Source organism: Daphnia magna, linkage group LG3 (genome assembly GCF_020631705.1).
Source record: "Daphnia magna isolate NIES linkage group LG3, ASM2063170v1.1, whole genome shotgun sequence".
Classification (NCBI taxonomy): domain Eukaryota; kingdom Metazoa; phylum Arthropoda; class Branchiopoda; order Diplostraca; family Daphniidae; genus Daphnia; species Daphnia magna.
In genome coordinates, this window is record NC_059184.1 from 13,408,456 (window position 1) to 13,427,401 (window position 18,946).

The 18,946-nt window shown below is 33.0% G+C and overlaps 2 protein-coding genes across 2 annotated transcripts; one reads left to right on the forward strand and one right to left on the reverse strand.

Annotated features, from left to right (window-relative positions):
- Positions 1-13,509: 13,509 nt before the first annotated feature.
- On the reverse strand, positions 13,510-16,548 carry LOC116918464 (serine/arginine repetitive matrix protein 2). Its single transcript, XM_032924178.2, is given in 6 exon segments — positions 13,510-14,090; positions 14,217-14,836; positions 14,838-15,733; positions 15,810-15,966; positions 16,023-16,084; positions 16,395-16,548. Coding segments are annotated over 5 exon segments (2,034 nt in total). The 5' UTR covers positions 16,056-16,084; positions 16,395-16,548; the 3' UTR covers positions 13,510-13,762.
- A 37-nt stretch (positions 16,549-16,585) lies between these two features.
- LOC116918466 (28S ribosomal protein S2, mitochondrial) lies at positions 16,586-18,473 on the forward strand. Its single transcript, XM_032924182.2, has 5 exons — positions 16,586-16,770; positions 16,839-17,032; positions 17,538-17,657; positions 17,735-18,171; positions 18,229-18,473. Exons 1-5 carry the CDS (start codon positions 16,703-16,705, stop codon positions 18,424-18,426), a joined length of 1,017 nt encoding a protein of 338 aa, XP_032780073.2. The 5' UTR covers positions 16,586-16,702; the 3' UTR covers positions 18,427-18,473.
- The last annotated feature ends 473 nt before the right edge of the window (positions 18,474-18,946 follow it).

The window sequence follows — 18,946 nt, forward strand, 5'->3', positions numbered from 1 at the left end:
AAAATTTAAGTAGAAAATGGAAGATAAAAGTTGTTGCGCGAATTCCTTTTGTTCCGTAAATTTTAGAAATTACTCGACTGACGTGAAAACTAATACTATTATCGAAATCAGCGTTCAATTTGGTGTATAATGTGTAATTTTTATTGATTTCCAAGAGATGTCCGTTTTTGCAGATTTTGACAAAATTGGGAAGGCTATACCCTTCCCACTTTTTCATTTTTGGCTAAATTCTAAATCTAATTCAAAATACATGATTTCCATTCCAAATTGAACGAAGATTATGAAAATCAGGTTTATTTTTGCCTATAACCTGTGGCTTTTAAAATTTAAGTAGAAAATGGAAGATAAAAGTTGTTGCGCGAATTCCTTTTGTTCCGTAAATTTTAGAAATTACTCGACTGACGTGAAAACTAATACTATTATCGAAATCAGCGTTCAATTTGGTGTATAATGTGTAATTTTTATTGATTTCCAAGAGATGTCCGTTTTTGCAGATTTTGACAAAATTGGGAAGGCTATACCCTTCCCACTTTTTCATTTTTGGCTAAATTCTAAATCTAATTCAAAATACATGATTTCCATTCCAAATTGAACGAAGATTATGAAAATCAGGTTTATTTTTGCCTATAACCTGTGGCTTTTAAAATTTAAGTAGAAAATGGAAGATAAAAGTTGTTGCGCGAATTCCTTTTGTTCCGTAAATTTTAGAAATTACTCGACTGACGTGAAAACTAATACTATTATCGAAATCAGCGTTCAATTTGGTGTATAATGTGTAATTTTTATTGATTTCCAAGAGATGTCCGTTTTTGCAGATTTTGACAAAATTGGGAAGGCTATACCCTTCCCACTTTTTCATTTTTGGCTAAATTCTAAATCTAATTCAAAATACATGATTTCCATTCCAAATTGAACGAAGATTATGAAAATCAGGTTTATTTTTGCCTATAACCTGTGGCTTTTAAAATTTAAGTAGAAAATGGAAGATAAAAGTTGTTGCGCGAATTCCTTTTGTTCCGTAAATTTTAGAAATTACTCGACTGACGTGAAAACTAATACTATTATCGAAATCAGCGTTCAATTTGGTGTATAATGTGTAATTTTTATTGATTTCCAAGAGATGTCCGTTTTTGCAGATTTTGACAAAATTGGGAAGGCTATACCCTTCCCACTTTTTCATTTTTGCCTAAATTCTAAATCTAATTCAAAATACATGATTTCCATTCCAAATTGAACGAAGATTATGAAAATCAGGTTTATTTTTGCCTATAACCTGTGGCTTTTAAAATTTAAGTAGAAAATGGAAGATAAAAGTTGTTGCGCGAATTCCTTTTGTTCCGTAAATTTTAGAAATTACTCGACTGACGTGAAAACTAATACTATTATCGAAATCAGCGTTCAATTTGGTGTATAATGTGTAATTTTTATTGATTTCCAAGAGATGTCCGTTTTTGCAGATTTTGACAAAATTGGGAAGGCTATACCCTTCCCACTTTTTCATTTTTGGCTAAATTCTAAATCTAATTCAAAATACATGATTTCCATTCCAAATTGAACGAAGATTATGAAAATCAGGTTTATTTTTGCCTATAACCTGTGGCTTTTAAAATTTAAGTAGAAAATGGAAGATAAAAGTTGTTGCGCGAATTCCTTTTGTTCCGTAAATTTTAGAAATTACTCGACTGACGTGAAAACTAATACTATTATCGAAATCAGCGTTCAATTTGGTGTATAATGTGTAATTTTTATTGATTTCCAAGAGATGTCCGTTTTTGCAGATTTTGACAAAATTGGGAAGGCTATACCCTTCCCACTTTTTCATTTTTGGCTAAATTCTAAATCTAATTCAAAATACATGATTTCCATTCCAAATTGAACGAAGATTATGAAAATCAGGTTTATTTTTGCCTATAACCTGTGGCTTTTAAAATTTAAGTAGAAAATGGAAGATAAAAGTTGTTGCGCGAATTCCTTTTGTTCCGTAAATTTTAGAAATTACTCGACTGACGTGAAAACTAATACTATTATCGAAATCAGCGTTCAATTTGGTGTATAATGTGTAATTTTTATTGATTTCCAAGAGATGTCCGTTTTTGCAGATTTTGACAAAATTGGGAAGGCTATACCCTTCCCACTTTTTCATTTTTGGCTAAATTCTAAATCTAATTCAAAATACATGATTTCCATTCCAAATTGAACGAAGATTATGAAAATCAGGTTTATTTTTGCCTATAACCTGTGGCTTTTAAAATTTAAGTAGAAAATGGAAGATAAAAGTTGTTGCGCGAATTCCTTTTGTTCCGTAAATTTTAGAAATTACTCGACTGACGTGAAAACTAATACTATTATCGAAATCAGCGTTCAATTTGGTGTATAATGTGTAATTTTTATTGATTTCCAAGAGATGTCCGTTTTTGCAGATTTTGACAAAATTGGGAAGGCTATACCCTTCCCACTTTTTCATTTTTGGCTAAATTCTAAATCTAATTCAAAATACATGATTTCCATTCCAAATTGAACGAAGATTATGAAAATCAGGTTTATTTTTGCCTATAACCTGTGGCTTTTAAAATTTAAGTAGAAAATGGAAGATAAAAGTTGTTGCGCGAATTCCTTTTGTTCCGTAAATTTTAGAAATTACTCGACTGACGTGAAAACTAATACTATTATCGAAATCAGCGTTCAATTTGGTGTATAATGTGTAATTTTTATTGATTTCCAAGAGATGTCCGTTTTTGCAGATTTTGACAAAATTGGGAAGGCTATACCCTTCCCACTTTTTCATTTTTGGCTAAATTCTAAATCTAATTCAAAATACATGATTTCCATTCCAAATTGAACGAAGATTATGAAAATCAGGTTTATTTTTGCCTATAACCTGTGGCTTTTAAAATTTAAGTAGAAAATGGAAGATAAAAGTTGTTGCGCGAATTCCTTTTGTTCCGTAAATTTTAGAAATTACTCGACTGACGTGAAAACTAATACTATTATCGAAATCAGCGTTCAATTTGGTGTATAATGTGTAATTTTTATTGATTTCCAAGAGATGTCCGTTTTTGCAGATTTTGACAAAATTGGGAAGGCTATACCCTTCCCACTTTTTCATTTTTGGCTAAATTCTAAATCTAATTCAAAATACATGATTTCCATTCCAAATTGAACGAAGATTATGAAAATCAGGTTTATTTTTGCCTATAACCTGTGGCTTTTAAAATTTAAGTAGAAAATGGAAGATAAAAGTTGTTGCGCGAATTCCTTTTGTTCCGTAAATTTTAGAAATTACTCGACTGACGTGAAAACTAATACTATTATCGAAATCAGCGTTCAATTTGGTGTATAATGTGTAATTTTTATTGATTTCCAAGAGATGTCCGTTTTTGCAGATTTTGACAAAATTGGGAAGGCTATACCCTTTCCCACTTTTTCATTTTTGGCTAAATTCTAAATCTAATTCAAAATACATGATTTCCATTCCAAATTGAACGAAGATTATGAAAATCAGGTTTATTTTTGCCTATAACCTGTGGCTTTTAAAATTTAAGTAGAAAATGGAAGATAAAAGTTGTTGCGCGAATTCCTTTTGTTCCGTAAATTTTAGAAATTACTCGACTGACGTGAAAACTAATACTATTATCGAAATCAGCGTTCAATTTGGTGTATAATGTGTAATTTTTATTGATTTCCAAGAGATGTCCGTTTTTGCAGATTTTGACAAAATTGGGAAGGCTATACCCTTCCCACTTTTTCATTTTTGGCTAAATTCTAAATCTAATTCAAAATACATGATTTCCATTCCAAATTGAACGAAGATTATGAAAATCAGGTTTATTTTTGCCTATAACCTGTGGCTTTTAAAATTTAAGTAGAAAATGGAAGATAAAAGTTGTTGCGCGAATTCCTTTTGTTCCGTAAATTTTAGAAATTACTCGACTGACGTGAAAACTAATACTATTATCGAAATCAGCGTTCAATTTGGTGTATAATGTGTAATTTTTATTGATTTCCAAGAGATGTCCGTTTTTGCAGATTTTGACAAAATTGGGAAGGCTATACCCTTCCCACTTTTTCATTTTTGGCTAAATTCTAAATCTAATTCAAAATACATGATTTCCATTCCAAATTGAACGAAGATTATGAAAATCAGGTTTATTTTTGCCTATAACCTGTGGCTTTTAAAATTTAAGTAGAAAATGGAAGATAAAAGTTGTTGCGCGAATTCCTTTTGTTCCGTAAATTTTAGAAATTACTCGACTGACGTGAAAACTAATACTATTATCGAAATCAGCGTTCAATTTGGTGTATAATGTGTAATTTTTATTGATTTCCAAGAGATGTCCGTTTTTGCAGATTTTGACAAAATTGGGAAGGCTATACCCTTCCCACTTTTTCATTTTTGGCTAAATTCTAAATCTAATTCAAAATACATGATTTCCATTCCAAATTGAACGAAGATTATGAAAATCAGGTTTATTTTTGCCTATAACCTGTGGCTTTTAAAATTTAAGTAGAAAATGGAAGATAAAAGTTGTTGCGCGAATACCTTTTGTTCCGTAAATTTTAGAAATTACTCGACTGACGTGAAAACTAATACTATTATCGAAATCAGCGTTCAATTTGGTGTATAATGTGTAATTTTTATTGATTTCCAAGAGATGTCCGTTTTTGCAGATTTTGACAAAATTGGGAAGGCTATACCCTTCCCACTTTTTCATTTTTGGCTAAATTCTAAATCTAATTCAAAATACATGATTTCCATTCCAAATTGAACGAAGATTATGAAAATCAGGTTTATTTTTGCCTATAACCTGTGGCTTTTAAAATTTAAGTAGAAAATGGAAGATAAAAGTTGTTGCGCGAATACCTTTTGTTCCGTAAATTTTAGAAATTACTCGACTGACGTGAAAACTAATACTATTATCGAAATCAGCGTTCAATTTGGTGTATAATGTGTAATTTTTATTGATTTCCAAGAGATGTCCGTTTTTGCAGATTTTGACAAAATTGGGAAGGCTATACCCTTCCCACTTTTTCATTTTTGGCTAAATTCTAAATCTAATTCAAAATACATGATTTCCATTCCAAATTGAACGAAGATTATGAAAATCAGGTTTATTTTTGCCTATAACCTGTGGCTTTTAAAATTTAAGTAGAAAATGGAAGATAAAAGTTGTTGCGCGAATACCTTTTGTTCCGTAAATTTTAGAAATTACTCGACTGACGTGAAAACTAATACTATTATCGAAATCAGCGTTCAATTTGGTGTATAATGTGTAATTTTTATTGATTTCCAAGAGATGTCCGTTTTTGCAGATTTTGACAAAATTGGGAAGGCTATACCCTTCCCACTTTTTCATTTTTGGCTAAATTCTAAATCTAATTCAAAATACATGATTTCCATTCCAAATTGAACGAAGATTATGAAAATCAGGTTTATTTTTGCCTATAACCTGTGGCTTTTAAAATTTAAGTAGAAAATGGAAGATAAAAGTTGTTGCGCGAATTCCTTTTGTTCCGTAAATTTTAGAAATTACTCGACTGACGTGAAAACTAATACTATTATCGAAATCAGCGTTCAATTTGGTGTATAATGTGTAATTTTTATTGATTTCCAAGAGATGTCCGTTTTTGCAGATTTTGACAAAATTGGGAAGGCTATACCCTTCCCACTTTTTCATTTTTGGCTAAATTCTAAATCTAATTCAAAATACATGATTTCCATTCCAAATTGAACGAAGATTATGAAAATCAGGTTTATTTTTGCCTATAACCTGTGGCTTTTAAAATTTAAGTAGAAAATGGAAGATAAAAGTTGTTGCGCGAATTCCTTTTGTTCCGTAAATTTTAGAAATTACTCGACTGACGTGAAAACTAATACTATTATCGAAATCAGCGTTCAATTTGGTGTATAATGTGTAATTTTTATTGATTTCCAAGAGATGTCCGTTTTTGCAGATTTTGACAAAATTGGGAAGGCTATACCCTTCCCACTTTTTCATTTTTGGCTAAATTCTAAATCTAATTCAAAATACATGATTTCCATTCCAAATTGAACGAAGATTATGAAAATCAGGTTTATTTTTGCCTATAACCTGTGGCTTTTAAAATTTAAGTAGAAAATGGAAGATAAAAGTTGTTGCGCGAATTCCTTTTGTTCCGTAAATTTTAGAAATTACTCGACTGACGTGAAAACTAATACTATTATCGAAATCAGCGTTCAATTTGGTGTATAATGTGTAATTTTTATTGATTTCCAAGAGATGTCCGTTTTTGCAGATTTTGACAAAATTGGGAAGGCTATACCCTTCCCACTTTTTCATTTTTGGCTAAATTCTAAATCTAATTCAAAATACATGATTTCCATTCCAAATTGAACGAAGATTATGAAAATCAGGTTTATTTTTGCCTATAACCTGTGGCTTTTAAAATTTAAGTAGAAAATGGAAGATAAAAGTTGTTGCGCGAATTCCTTTTGTTCCGTAAATTTTAGAAATTACTCGACTGACGTGAAAACTAATACTATTATCGAAATCAGCGTTCAATTTGGTGTATAATGTGTAATTTTTATTGATTTCCAAGAGATGTCCGTTTTTGCAGATTTTGACAAAATTGGGAAGGCTATACCCTTCCCACTTTTTCATTTTTGGCTAAATTCTAAATCTAATTCAAAATACATGATTTCCATTCCAAATTGAACGAAGATTATGAAAATCAGGTTTATTTTTGCCTATAACCTGTGGCTTTTAAAATTTAAGTAGAAAATGGAAGATAAAAGTTGTTGCGCGAATTCCTTTTGTTCCGTAAATTTTAGAAATTACTCGACTGACGTGAAAACTAATACTATTATCGAAATCAGCGTTCAATTTGGTGTATAATGTGTAATTTTTATTGATTTCCAAGAGATGTCCGTTTTTGCAGATTTTGACAAAATTGGGAAGGCTATACCCTTCCCACTTTTTCATTTTTGGCTAAATTCTAAATCTAATTCAAAATACATGATTTCCATTCCAAATTGAACGAAGATTATGAAAATCAGGTTTATTTTTGCCTATAACCTGTGGCTTTTAAAATTTAAGTAGAAAATGGAAGATAAAAGTTGTTGCGCGAATAATTCCTTTTGTTCCGTAAATTTTAGAAATTACTCGACTGACGTGAAAACTAATACTATTATCGAAATCAGCGTTCAATTTGGTGTATAATGTGTAATTTTTATTGATTTCAAAGAGATGTCCGTTTTTGCAGATTTTGACAAAATTGGGAAGGCTATACCCTTCCCACTTTTTCATTTTTGGCTAAATTCTAAATCTAATTCAAAATACATGATTTCCATTCCAAATTGAACGAAGATTATGAAAATCAGGTTTATTTTTGCCTATAACCTGTGGCTTTTAAAATTTAAGTAGAAAATGGAAGATAAAAGTTGTTGCGCGAATTCCTCCTTTTGTTCCGTAAATTTTAGAAATTACTCGACTGACGTGAAAACTAATACTATTATCGAAATCAGCGTTCAATTTGGTGTATAATGTGTAATTTTTATTGATTTCCAAGAGATGTCCGTTTTTGCAGATTTTGACAAAATTGGGAAGGCTATACCCTTCCCACTTTTTCATTTTTGGCTAAATTCTAAATCTAATTCAAAATACATGATTTCCATTCCAAATTGAACGAAGATTATGAAAATCAGGTTTATTTTTGCCTATAACCTGTGGCTTTTAAAATTTAAGTAGAAAATGGAAGATAAAAGTTGTTGCGCGAATTCCTTTTGTTCCGTAAATTTTAGAAATTACTCGACTGACGTGACAAACTAATACTATTATCGAAATCAGCGTTCAATTTGGTGTATAATGTGTAATTTTTATTGATTTCCAAGAGATGTCCGTTTTTGCAGATTTTGACAAAATTGGGAAGGCTATACCCTTCCCACTTTTTCATTTTTGGCTAAATTCTAAATCTAATTCAAAATACATGATTTCCATTCCAAATTGAACGAAGATTATGAAAATCAGGTTTATTTTTGCCTATAACCTGTGGCTTTTAAAATTTAAGTAGAAAATGGAAGATAAAAGTTGTTGCGCGAATACCTTTTGTTCCGTAAATTTTAGAAATTACTCGACTGACGTGAAAACTAATACTATTATCGAAATCAGCGTTCAATTTGGTGTATAATGTGTAATTTTTATTGATTTCCAAGAGATGTCCGTTTTTGCAGATTTTGACAAAATTGGGAAGGCTATACCCTTCCCACTTTTTCATTTTTGGCTAAATTCTAAATCTAATTCAAAATACATGATTTCCATTCCAAATTGAACGAAGATTATGAAAATCAGGTTTATTTTTGCCTATAACCTGTGGCTTTTAAAATTTAAGTAGAAAATGGAAGATAAAAGTTGTTGCGCGAATACCTTTTGTTCCGTAAATTTTAGAAATTACTCGACTGACGTGAAAACTAATACTATTATCGAAATCAGCGTTCAATTTGGTGTATAATGTGTAATTTTTATTGATTTCCAAGAGATGTCCGTTTTTGCAGATTTTGACAAAATTGGGAAGGCTATACCCTTCCCACTTTTTCATTTTTGGCTAAATTCTAAATCTAATTCAAAATACATGATTTCCATTCCAAATTGAACGAAGATTATGAAAATCAGGTTTATTTTTGCCTATAACCTGTGGCTTTTAAAATTTAAGTAGAAAATGGAAGATAAAAGTTGTTGCGCGAATACCTTTTGTTCCGTAAATTTTAGAAATTACTCGACTGACGTGAAAACTAATACTATTATCGAAATCAGCGTTCAATTTGGTGTATAATGTGTAATTTTTATTGATTTCCAAGAGATGTCCGTTTTTGCAGATTTTGACAAAATTGGGAAGGCTATACCCTTCCCACTTTTTCATTTTTGGCTAAATTCTAAATCTAATTCAAAATACATGATTTCCATTCCAAATTGAACGAAGATTATGAAAATCAGGTTTATTTTTGCCTATAACCTGTGGCTTTTAAAATTTAAGTAGAAAATGGAAGATAAAAGTTGTTGCGCGAATACCTTTTGTTCCGTAAATTTTAGAAATTACTCGACTGACGTGAAAACTAATACTATTATCGAAATCAGCGTTCAATTTGGTGTATAATGTGTAATTTTTATTGATTTCCAAGAGATGTCCGTTTTTGCAGATTTTGACAAAATTGGGAAGGCTATACCCTTCCCACTTTTTCATTTTTGGCTAAATTCTAAATCTAATTCAAAATACATGATTTCCATTCCAAATTGAACGAAGATTATGAAAATCAGGTTTATTTTTGCCTATAACCTGTGGCTTTTAAAATTTAAGTAGAAAATGGAAGATAAAAGTTGTTGCGCGAATACCTTTTGTTCCGTAAATTTTAGAAATTACTCGACTGACGTGAAAACTAATACTATTATCGAAATCAGCGTTCAATTTGGTGTATAATGTGTAATTTTTATTGATTTCCAAGAGATGTCCGTTTTTGCAGATTTTGACAAAATTGGGAAGGCTATACCCTTCCCACTTTTTCATTTTTGGCTAAATTCTAAATCTAATTCAAAATACATGATTTCCATTCCAAATTGAACGAAGATTATGAAAATCAGGTTTATTTTTGCCTATAACCTGTGGCTTTTAAAATTTAAGTAGAAAATGGAAGATAAAAGTTGTTGCGCGAATATTCCTTTTGTTCCGTAAATTTTAGAAATTACTCGACTGACGTGAAAACTAATACTATTATCGAAATCAGCGTTCAATTTGGTGTATAATGTGTAATTTTTATTGATTTCCAAGAGATGTCCGTTTTTGCAGATTTTGACAAAATTGGGAAGGCTATACCCTTCCCACTTTTTCATTTTTGGCTAAATTCTAAATCTAATTCAAAATACATGATTTCCATTCCAAATTGAACGAAGATTATGAAAATCAGGTTTATTTTTGCCTATAACCTGTGGCTTTTAAAATTTAAGTAGAAAATGGAAGATAAAAGTTGTTGCGCGAATACCTTTTGTTCCGTAAATTTTAGAAATTACTCGACTGACGTGAAAACTAATACTATTATCGAAATCAGCGTTCAATTTGGTGTATAATGTGTAATTTTTATTGATTTCCAAGAGATGTCCGTTTTTGCAGATTTTGACAAAATTGGGAAGGCTATACCCTTCCCACTTTTTCATTTTTGGCTAAATTCTAAATCTAATTCAAAATACATGATTTCCATTCCAAATTGAACGAAGATTATGAAAATCAGGTTTATTTTTGCCTATAACCTGTGGCTTTTAAAATTTAAGTAGAAAATGGAAGATAAAAGTTGTTGCGCGAATACCTTTTGTTCCGTAAATTTTAGAAATTACTCGACTGACGTGAAAACTAATACTATTATCGAAATCAGCGTTCAATTTGGTGTATAATGTGTAATTTTTATTGATTTCCAAGAGATGTCCGTTTTTGCAGATTTTGACAAAATTGGGAAGGCTATACCCTTCCCACTTTTTCATTTTTGGCTAAATTCTAAATCTAATTCAAAATACATGATTTCCATTCCAAATTGAACGAAGATTATGAAAATCAGGTTTATTTTTGCCTATAACCTGTGGCTTTTAAAATTTAAGTAGAAAATGGAAGATAAAAGTTGTTGCGCGAATACCTTTTGTTCCGTAAATTTTAGAAATTACTCTGACTGACGTGAAAACTAATACTATTATCGAAATCAGCGTTCAATTTGGTGTATAATGTGTAATTTTTATTGATTTCCAAGAGATGTCCGTTTTTGCAGATTTTGACAAAATTGGGAAGGCTATACCCTTCCCACTTTTTCATTTTTGGCTAAATTCTAAATCTAATTCAAAATACATGATTTCCATTCCAAATTGAACGAAGATTATGAAAATCAGGTTTATTTTTGCCTATAACCTGTGGCTTTTAAAATTTAAGTAGAAAATGGAAGATAAAAGTTGTTGCGCGAATACCTTTTGTTCCGTAAATTTTAGAAATTACTCGACTGACGTGACAAACTAATACTATTATCGAAATCAGCGTTCAATTTGGTGTATAATGTGTAATTTTTATTGATTTCCAAGAGATGTCCGTTTTTGCAGATTTTGACAAAATTGGGAAGGCTATACCCTTCCCACTTTTTCATTTTTGGCTAAATTCTAAATCTAATTCAAAATACATGATTTCCATTCCAAATTGAACGAAGATTATGAAAATCAGGTTTATTTTTGCCTATAACCTGTGGCTTTTAAAATTTAAGTAGAAAATGGAAGATAAAAGTTGTTGCGCGAATACCTTTTGTTCCGTAAATTTTAGAAATTACTCGACTGACGTGACAAACTAATACTATTATCGAAATCAGCGTTCAATTTGGTGTATAATGTGTAATTTTTATTGATTTCCAAGAGATGTCCGTTTTTGCAGATTTTGACAAAATTGGGAAGGCTATACCCTTCCCACTTTTTCATTTTTGGCTAAATTCTAAATCTAATTCAAAATACATGATTTCCATTCCAAATTGAACGAAGATTATGAAAATCAGGTTTATTTTTGCCTATAACCTGTGGCTTTTAAAATTTAAGTAGAAAATGGAAGATAAAAGTTGTTGCGCGAATACCTTTTGTTCCGTAAATTTTAGAAATTACTCGTGACTGACGTGAAAACTAATACTATTATCGAAATCAGCGTTCAATTTGGTGTATAATGTGTAATTTTTATTGATTTCCAAGAGATGTCCGTTTTTGCAGATTTTGACAAAATTGGGAAGGCTATACCCTTCCCACTTTTTCATTTTTGGCTAAATTCTAAATCTAATTCAAAATACATGATTTCCATTCCAAATTGAACGAAGATTATGAAAATCAGGTTTATTTTTGCCTATAACCTGTGGCTTTTAAAATTTAAGTAGAAAATGGAAGATAAAAGTTGTTGCGCGAATACCTTTTGTTCCGTAAATTTTAGAAATTACTCGACTGACGTGAAAACTAATACTATTATCGAAATCAGCGTTCAATTTGGTGTATAATGTGTAATTTTTATTGATTTCCAAGAGATGTCCGTTTTTGCAGATTTTGACAAAATTGGGAAGGCTATACCCTTCCCACTTTTTCATTTTTGGCTAAATTCTAAATCTAATTCAAAATACATGATTTCCATTCCAAATTGAACGAAGATTATGAAAATCAGGTTTATTTTTGCCTATAACCTGTGGCTTTTAAAATTTAAGTAGAAAATGGAAGATAAAAGTTGTTGCGCGAATACCTTTTGTTCCGTAAATTTTAGAAATTACTCGTCTGACGTGAAAACTAATACTATTATCGAAATCAGCGTTCAATTTGGTGTATAATGTGTAATTTTTATTGATTTCCAAGAGATGTCCGTTTTTGCAGATTTTGACAAAATTGGGAAGGCTATACCCTTCCCACTTTTTCATTTTTGGCTAAATTCTAAATCTAATTCAAAATACATGATTTCCATTCCAAATTGAACGAAGATTATGAAAATCAGGTTTATTTTTGCCTATAACCTGTGGCTTTTAAAATTTAAGTAGAAAATGGAAGATAAAAGTTGTTGCGCGAATACCTTTTGTTCCGTAAATTTTAGAAATTACTCGACTGACGACAAACTAATACTATTATCGAAATCAGCGTTCAATTTGGTGTATAATATGTAATTTTTATTGATTTCCAAGAGATGTCCGTTTTTGCAGATTTTGACAAAATTGGGAAGGCTATACCCTTCCCACTTTTTCATTTTTGGCTAAATTCTAAAATTCGTTTAAAATACATGACTTCCATTCAAAATTAAACGAGGATTATGAAAATCAGGTTTATTTTTACCTGGAGATTGTAGTTTTTCCAATATATGTAGAAAACGGAATGTGGAAGTTTTTGCGCCAATAGCACTTGCTAGCTGTGCCTTTGTCAGTTGATAGTTCGTTATTCCTAGCGTTATTTTAAAATTCAGTTTCCATTTATAATGCAATTGCAATTCGAATTTCAATCGATAGTTTTTCCGTTTCTTTGATTAGGACTATGGGTTTTAAGGTTTTAACCATTATTCGATTGCGTTGTGTTCCTACTTTATGTAGCGTAGCTTGCAAGTTGCAAGACCTTGAACTTATTATGGGGTCGAAGTATTATAAATTTCGCTGATGTTAATGCCATATACATAACAAGTCAAATATGAAAATTCTTAATTATACACAAATTTAACCCTTTCGGGCTTCAAAGTCTATACCTCCTGCATACCAAGTCCGATCGTTAACCACTGAACCATGAGATCCGTGGGAATTAGTATCTCTTTCATGATTTGTGTTAAAAGCATGGTTAAAAGCTCTCTGTAACTGCAGCTTTGTTGCGTTGTCCCGACACCAGGTAAAAAAGACGCGTTTTTCGCCTGTGACGAAGGATGTTGATACTTGGTACTGTGCAAATGTCTTCAAAATGACACAAAAACTGGAATTTTGTTTTCCTTAATTACCACATTAAATTGAATACAGAACTAGAGGAATTAAAAACGCTAAAACTGGTCTATTACACCCTGAATGATACATGATGAAGGAGCATTTTCCATTAGTAGTTTGTCTATTCAATATAAGTTTCACGGACGGTGAGATGATAACACGTAGTCTTTAATAGCACAAAAGGTACTATACTGGGACTCACCGCGTAGTCCATTAAAATACAGGCGGGAACCTGATATACAGATTCCAAGAATTCCACAGCCAGGCCGTTCCCGAATTTTCTCCCACTTTTCCTAAATGCTATCGTCTCCATCCAAGTCTACTGCGAATGGAAGAACTCGTTGAAACAGGTTGGGCAACTTCTCTCCGGCTATTCGTCGATCTATAATTGGTCCAGTCAGGATATTCAATAGGGACGTGTGGCCCGTGAGTTTTCACCCAAGCATGTTCGTAGCCACGCCGCCATAATTGATAACGGTGCCACCAAGCCTCCCATCGTGACAACTCTTCTAGAGTCATATCATGGCCAAAATACCCTCGGTCTGTATAATATTTATGGCGGACACGAATGTCGTCCCAGTCTCGCGGTAGCTGACGGGGAGGCTGCACATGACGATACTGATCATACCTATTTAAAAAACATAAATAAAAAAAATAAAGTAACGAAACAAAAAAAATACAAATAATTTTAAAAGATAAAAACAGGATAAACAATACACTAAAATTTTTTTGGGGGAATTCAAATCAATATAACCTTTCATGCCAATCCCTCCACCGGTCTTCTCTTGCCCGTTCATCCTTGCGAATCGGTTCTTCTGGCGGTGGGATATTTTTTATTTGATGATGATGGTGGGCGTGATGACTAACATGCGGTTGTTGCAAAGGCTCGACTGAATGCTCTCTAGTAGCTTTTGCGTTCGATATGACGGGGGCAGCACTACTTTCATCAATGCTGACATTCTTCTCCGTTGTGGCAGCTCCTCCGACAGGGGCAACTATTCGCAATTGCACTAATTCCAAATTCCTTCTTTGAGAACTTAACTGGGCAAGTTTCCCAAACCTCTCCGACAGTGAAAGACGAGATGAAACATTTGATAATTGAGGTTCTGTGGCAGTGTTAGGGCCTTCTGTAACGTCTTCACCTTCTTCCTCCTCTTCACCGTCTTCTACCTCCTCATCCTCTGTACCAGAGCTGGATTCGTTCGAGCTCGAGTCTGTGTCTCGCCGAGCTGTGCGACGCTTTTTCAACGGCGATGCAACTATACTGGTACCCGTGATTGGACGTTTCGCACTCTTTGAAACGAAAGATTGCTTGGCCCCATGTCTATCTTCACCTGGTTTAAATTGTTCTTTAGCTTTCAGGCGAGGAGGGGCAAGGTGGAGATCTAGGCTTTAAAGCACTTCCTTTACGGTAGCCGGTTTCCTTTGAACTCGAACTAGTTGATGATCCACTGGTACTAGATGAAGACGATGACGATCGGGAAAAGGATGAATGAGATAAAGAAGAACTGCTGCAGCTACTACCATCGTCACTCAAGCGCTTTTGCCTCCGTGTTATAGGGGATGCTGATGATCGACCAGGAGAACCAGAATGGGAACGACCACGCTCCGGAGGAGATACCGGACCGCGTCGAGTACTTATTCTGGCTTTTGAGCCAGCATTAAGAGTATGCCTTTTCGGTGGGATATTGGTTTTCTCTGAATACCGTGCAGGACTTCGGCTGCGTGATCGCAATGGACTGCCTTTTTTAACAAACCTGTCTCTTTTAGGCTCTGTTTCGCGCCTACGGTCTACAGGCTTCTTGTTTACTTCAGGTTTACTAACTCGATTGGCATTCGTTTTGACACTTTTTTCCGCGACCGATTTCTTCTCGTGTGAAGCTCCGTTGCTAGGACGTTTGCTCGAATCAGACCTTCTCTTGACATCTGAATTTGGGCTACGGTCTGAACTGGAATAACTGCGTTTAACCTGGGGGCGGGCAATTTTGCGATGTCCTCCACCATCACTTCTCTCGCGATCACTTATTCTTCTGCCAGATTCACTTTTGCGCACACGATCGCGAGATTTCGAACGACGGACGATTGTTTTTTGACGCGATCGTGACCTCCGATTTCTACTTATGCCCAGTTCATTTTTATACATTTCTTTAAAACCACTATGGCCCCAACGATCAGGATCTTTGGCTTCTTCATCCAATAACTTTTTTGTCCAACGGCTTCCACCTTCCGTTCTTGCACGCTCCATCACACGCTCCATTGAATCTTTACGATCTGGTGATAAATAGCAAAGTTATAAGTTATAAAAATCTGGACGGTAAAGCTTTTTTATTATTTTAATTTTATTTACTAGTAATTTTATTATTTTTTCCATGTTCTCTCCCAGACTGGCTATTGTTTTGTGATTTTGAAGCAGTTCTTTCATTGGTTGAGCTGGTACTTTTTTTTGTCCTGTTTGATGCTTTTGCCAATGATTGCAATCGATCTTTAATATCTACTCTATTGTCCTGCAAAAGATCTCAAAAATGTTAAGACGAAAGCTTTAAAATAATTATCCAACTACCTGGTCCCGCTGTGCCCGTCTAGGGGATCCCATAATAAGAGTAACTTAAACGACAGGAAGAACTAGATTTCAAAGAGGAAGTTATTGTAATTAATTACTTAGTTAAGGCCTAGTCTAGAAAATAGTTCACTTGATAATTGGTGCTAACACATGAATCAATAAGACGGCTTTGATGGCAGTTATTGTGAAAATGATTTGAAATAGTGAACAAAATGATTTTTACGCAGATTTGACTACAAAAATTTTGTGATGTAAATCGTCCGTTGGAAGATGGACGTCTTTCCCACTGTCAACCCAATACTATTTCTTCTGCCTTCATCATCAATTCACATGCACACTTAAAGCAACACATAGTATCACAAGAATACGAACCTTGGAAAATTAAAACAATTTCTTTACTAGCTGGGTTAAAATACACTGTTAAATTATTTCAAAACAATTGCATGATTCCGCTTTACTTTTTTGTGACGCTGAGCTTTAAAACGTTTTTCAAAGCCATCTATGGTTGGTTAACAGAACAATATTGCAAGTTTTCGCCACCTATAGAATCAAAGATGAAGCTCAGCTGCCTTCTTTATTGACAAAAATTGTTGATGGCTTGTAAGCTTGATATTGATACCTAGGTCGCATAGTTCGATTTTTACACACTCACGCAGATTGAACTTCACAAAAAAACAAGGATGGAATATGAGGCTGCTGTTAAAGGTCCTCTTAAACTGAAAGGAACAGCCAACAAAGATATCCAAAAGTAAATTTCTGTTAACACCCCAAAGCATAATTTTGTTTTTATCTCAAAATTTATTGACATTCACCTAGGAAACTGAAGAAGAAAAACAAAGAAAAAGTGAAAAATGAGGGAGAATCTTCTAAACCCAAGGAACCAAATGAAACACAAGTATCATACAAACAGCCTGTTGTCAAAACCAAAGCACAATTGAAATTCGAGCAGATGAAGGAAGAACAACAGAAAAAACGAATTCTGGAAAAAGCCTCAAAAACACACAAGCAACGTGTAGAAGAGTTTAACAGACATCTTGATAGCTTGACTGAGCACTTTGATATTCCTAAAGTCAGCTGGACAAAATAGGGCTTTAGGTTTTGTTAAATTTGCAAATGACTCATTCTGTTCAATACATAATTTTTTCATAAAAAATACCTCACCATTAGGAAGTTGAGATAATTCTTTAGCTTAGAAAAAAATTATATATCTAAATAATAGTATTTTCGTAGTTTTTGTAGAGAAACATGAAGCAAGATAAATTGGTAATCTAAACATAATTTACAATCGCCTAACTTAACGATTAAAACAACAATCGATTTCGTCTATCGTAACAACGCAGGAAATAAACTTCTGTCTGCTAAGTTGCAGACCAATTTTTTCACACTTGATTATTGATTTGTCTAAACTCTAAAGTGACTGAAATTCGTGTGCACCATGATTAGAACAATCGCAAATCGTACTGCTGACATTAATATCTGAATAAAGTACAGTAGATTAATAGTTTTTTCTTTCAGGTTTCAAGTGGAATGCCGCTAGGTATTTTACCCAAACGTGTTCGATCAACAGTGATGCCTCCCTTTGCCAGAATGCAGCATCTTTAAAAGTCGATCAATTAGCTGATATAAAGGAGAGTGGTATGTTGAATGATGAATGTACCAAAGCTTAGTGAATATACTAATTGTTTATTATCTTTTTGTATTATTCTCTTTAGAACTTAAGGAAATATCAGATCCACTTAAATTTCCAGATTATTTTGGTGTCAGGAAACTTTTCAGGATAAAAGATTTGTTTGATGCAAGAATACATTATGGACATACAAATGGGACACTGGATCCTAATATGAAACCATACATTTTTGGGTCACGATTAGGCCATCTAATCTTTGACTTGGATAAAACTGCTGAAATGTTGCAAGATGCACTCAACTTTACAGCTCACATTGCTTACAGAGGAGGAATAATTTTATTTGTTTCTCACTGTCCCCAACATACTTTAACAGTAGAAAATGCAGCTAAGCAAGCAGGAGAATATGCCCATGCAAGAGAGTGGGACTTTCATATCTTCACAAATTCTGAAAAAGTTTATAATGGTGTCACACGTTTACCTGATCTTGTCATCTTGCTTTCTACATTAAACCCCCAGATGCAGGTAATTGGATTTTTTCCAGAACTGCATTCAACTGTTTCATGATTATATTGTTTAAAGGAACATACTGCAGTTAAGGATGCAGCCAAAATGTGTATACCAACTATAGGAATTGTGGATTCCAATAGTAACCCGAATTTAATTACGTATCCGATACCTGGTAATGACGATTCTCCAGCTGCAGTTCAGTTATATTGCAATTTGTTTCGCGACGCAATATTGTTAGGAAAATCAAAAAAACCAATGGAAGTATACTAGATTGAGAAGTACTTTGGTCAAGTTAAATAAATGTTTTTCGCAAATAATTAGTATCAAAACAAATTTTTAACTTACCCGGTTAGCGTATAAAAATTTAATTAATATTTAAGAATAAATTACAAAAGTTTACCAAATAAAATCAAGAATTTGATAATTCAATCTTAAAAATCGTTTATTAAAGGTAAACAGTAATTTAACGACGTAAGACTGAAAAAAAAAAAGAAAAAATTTTTTTTTTTTGTTTCTTCTGGAGGTGAAACTAAGAATTTTTTTTTTTTGTGGACTTCTCAGGGGGGTATACAGGAGGGAAGAAGTGCATAACGACACTTGAGATCTCGCTCGTTTATCAGGTCACGTTCGGTAATGTTCATTCCAACTGTCGCGTTCGAGATATGAAGCTCATGCCTTACGGCGAGCGTAAAGTCACATTCGGTTTTGAGGGGAGTACAAAAAATTCCATCCAAACACGGTTCCGACGGAAATTTTGGTACGACACACAATAACAAATATACAAATCACA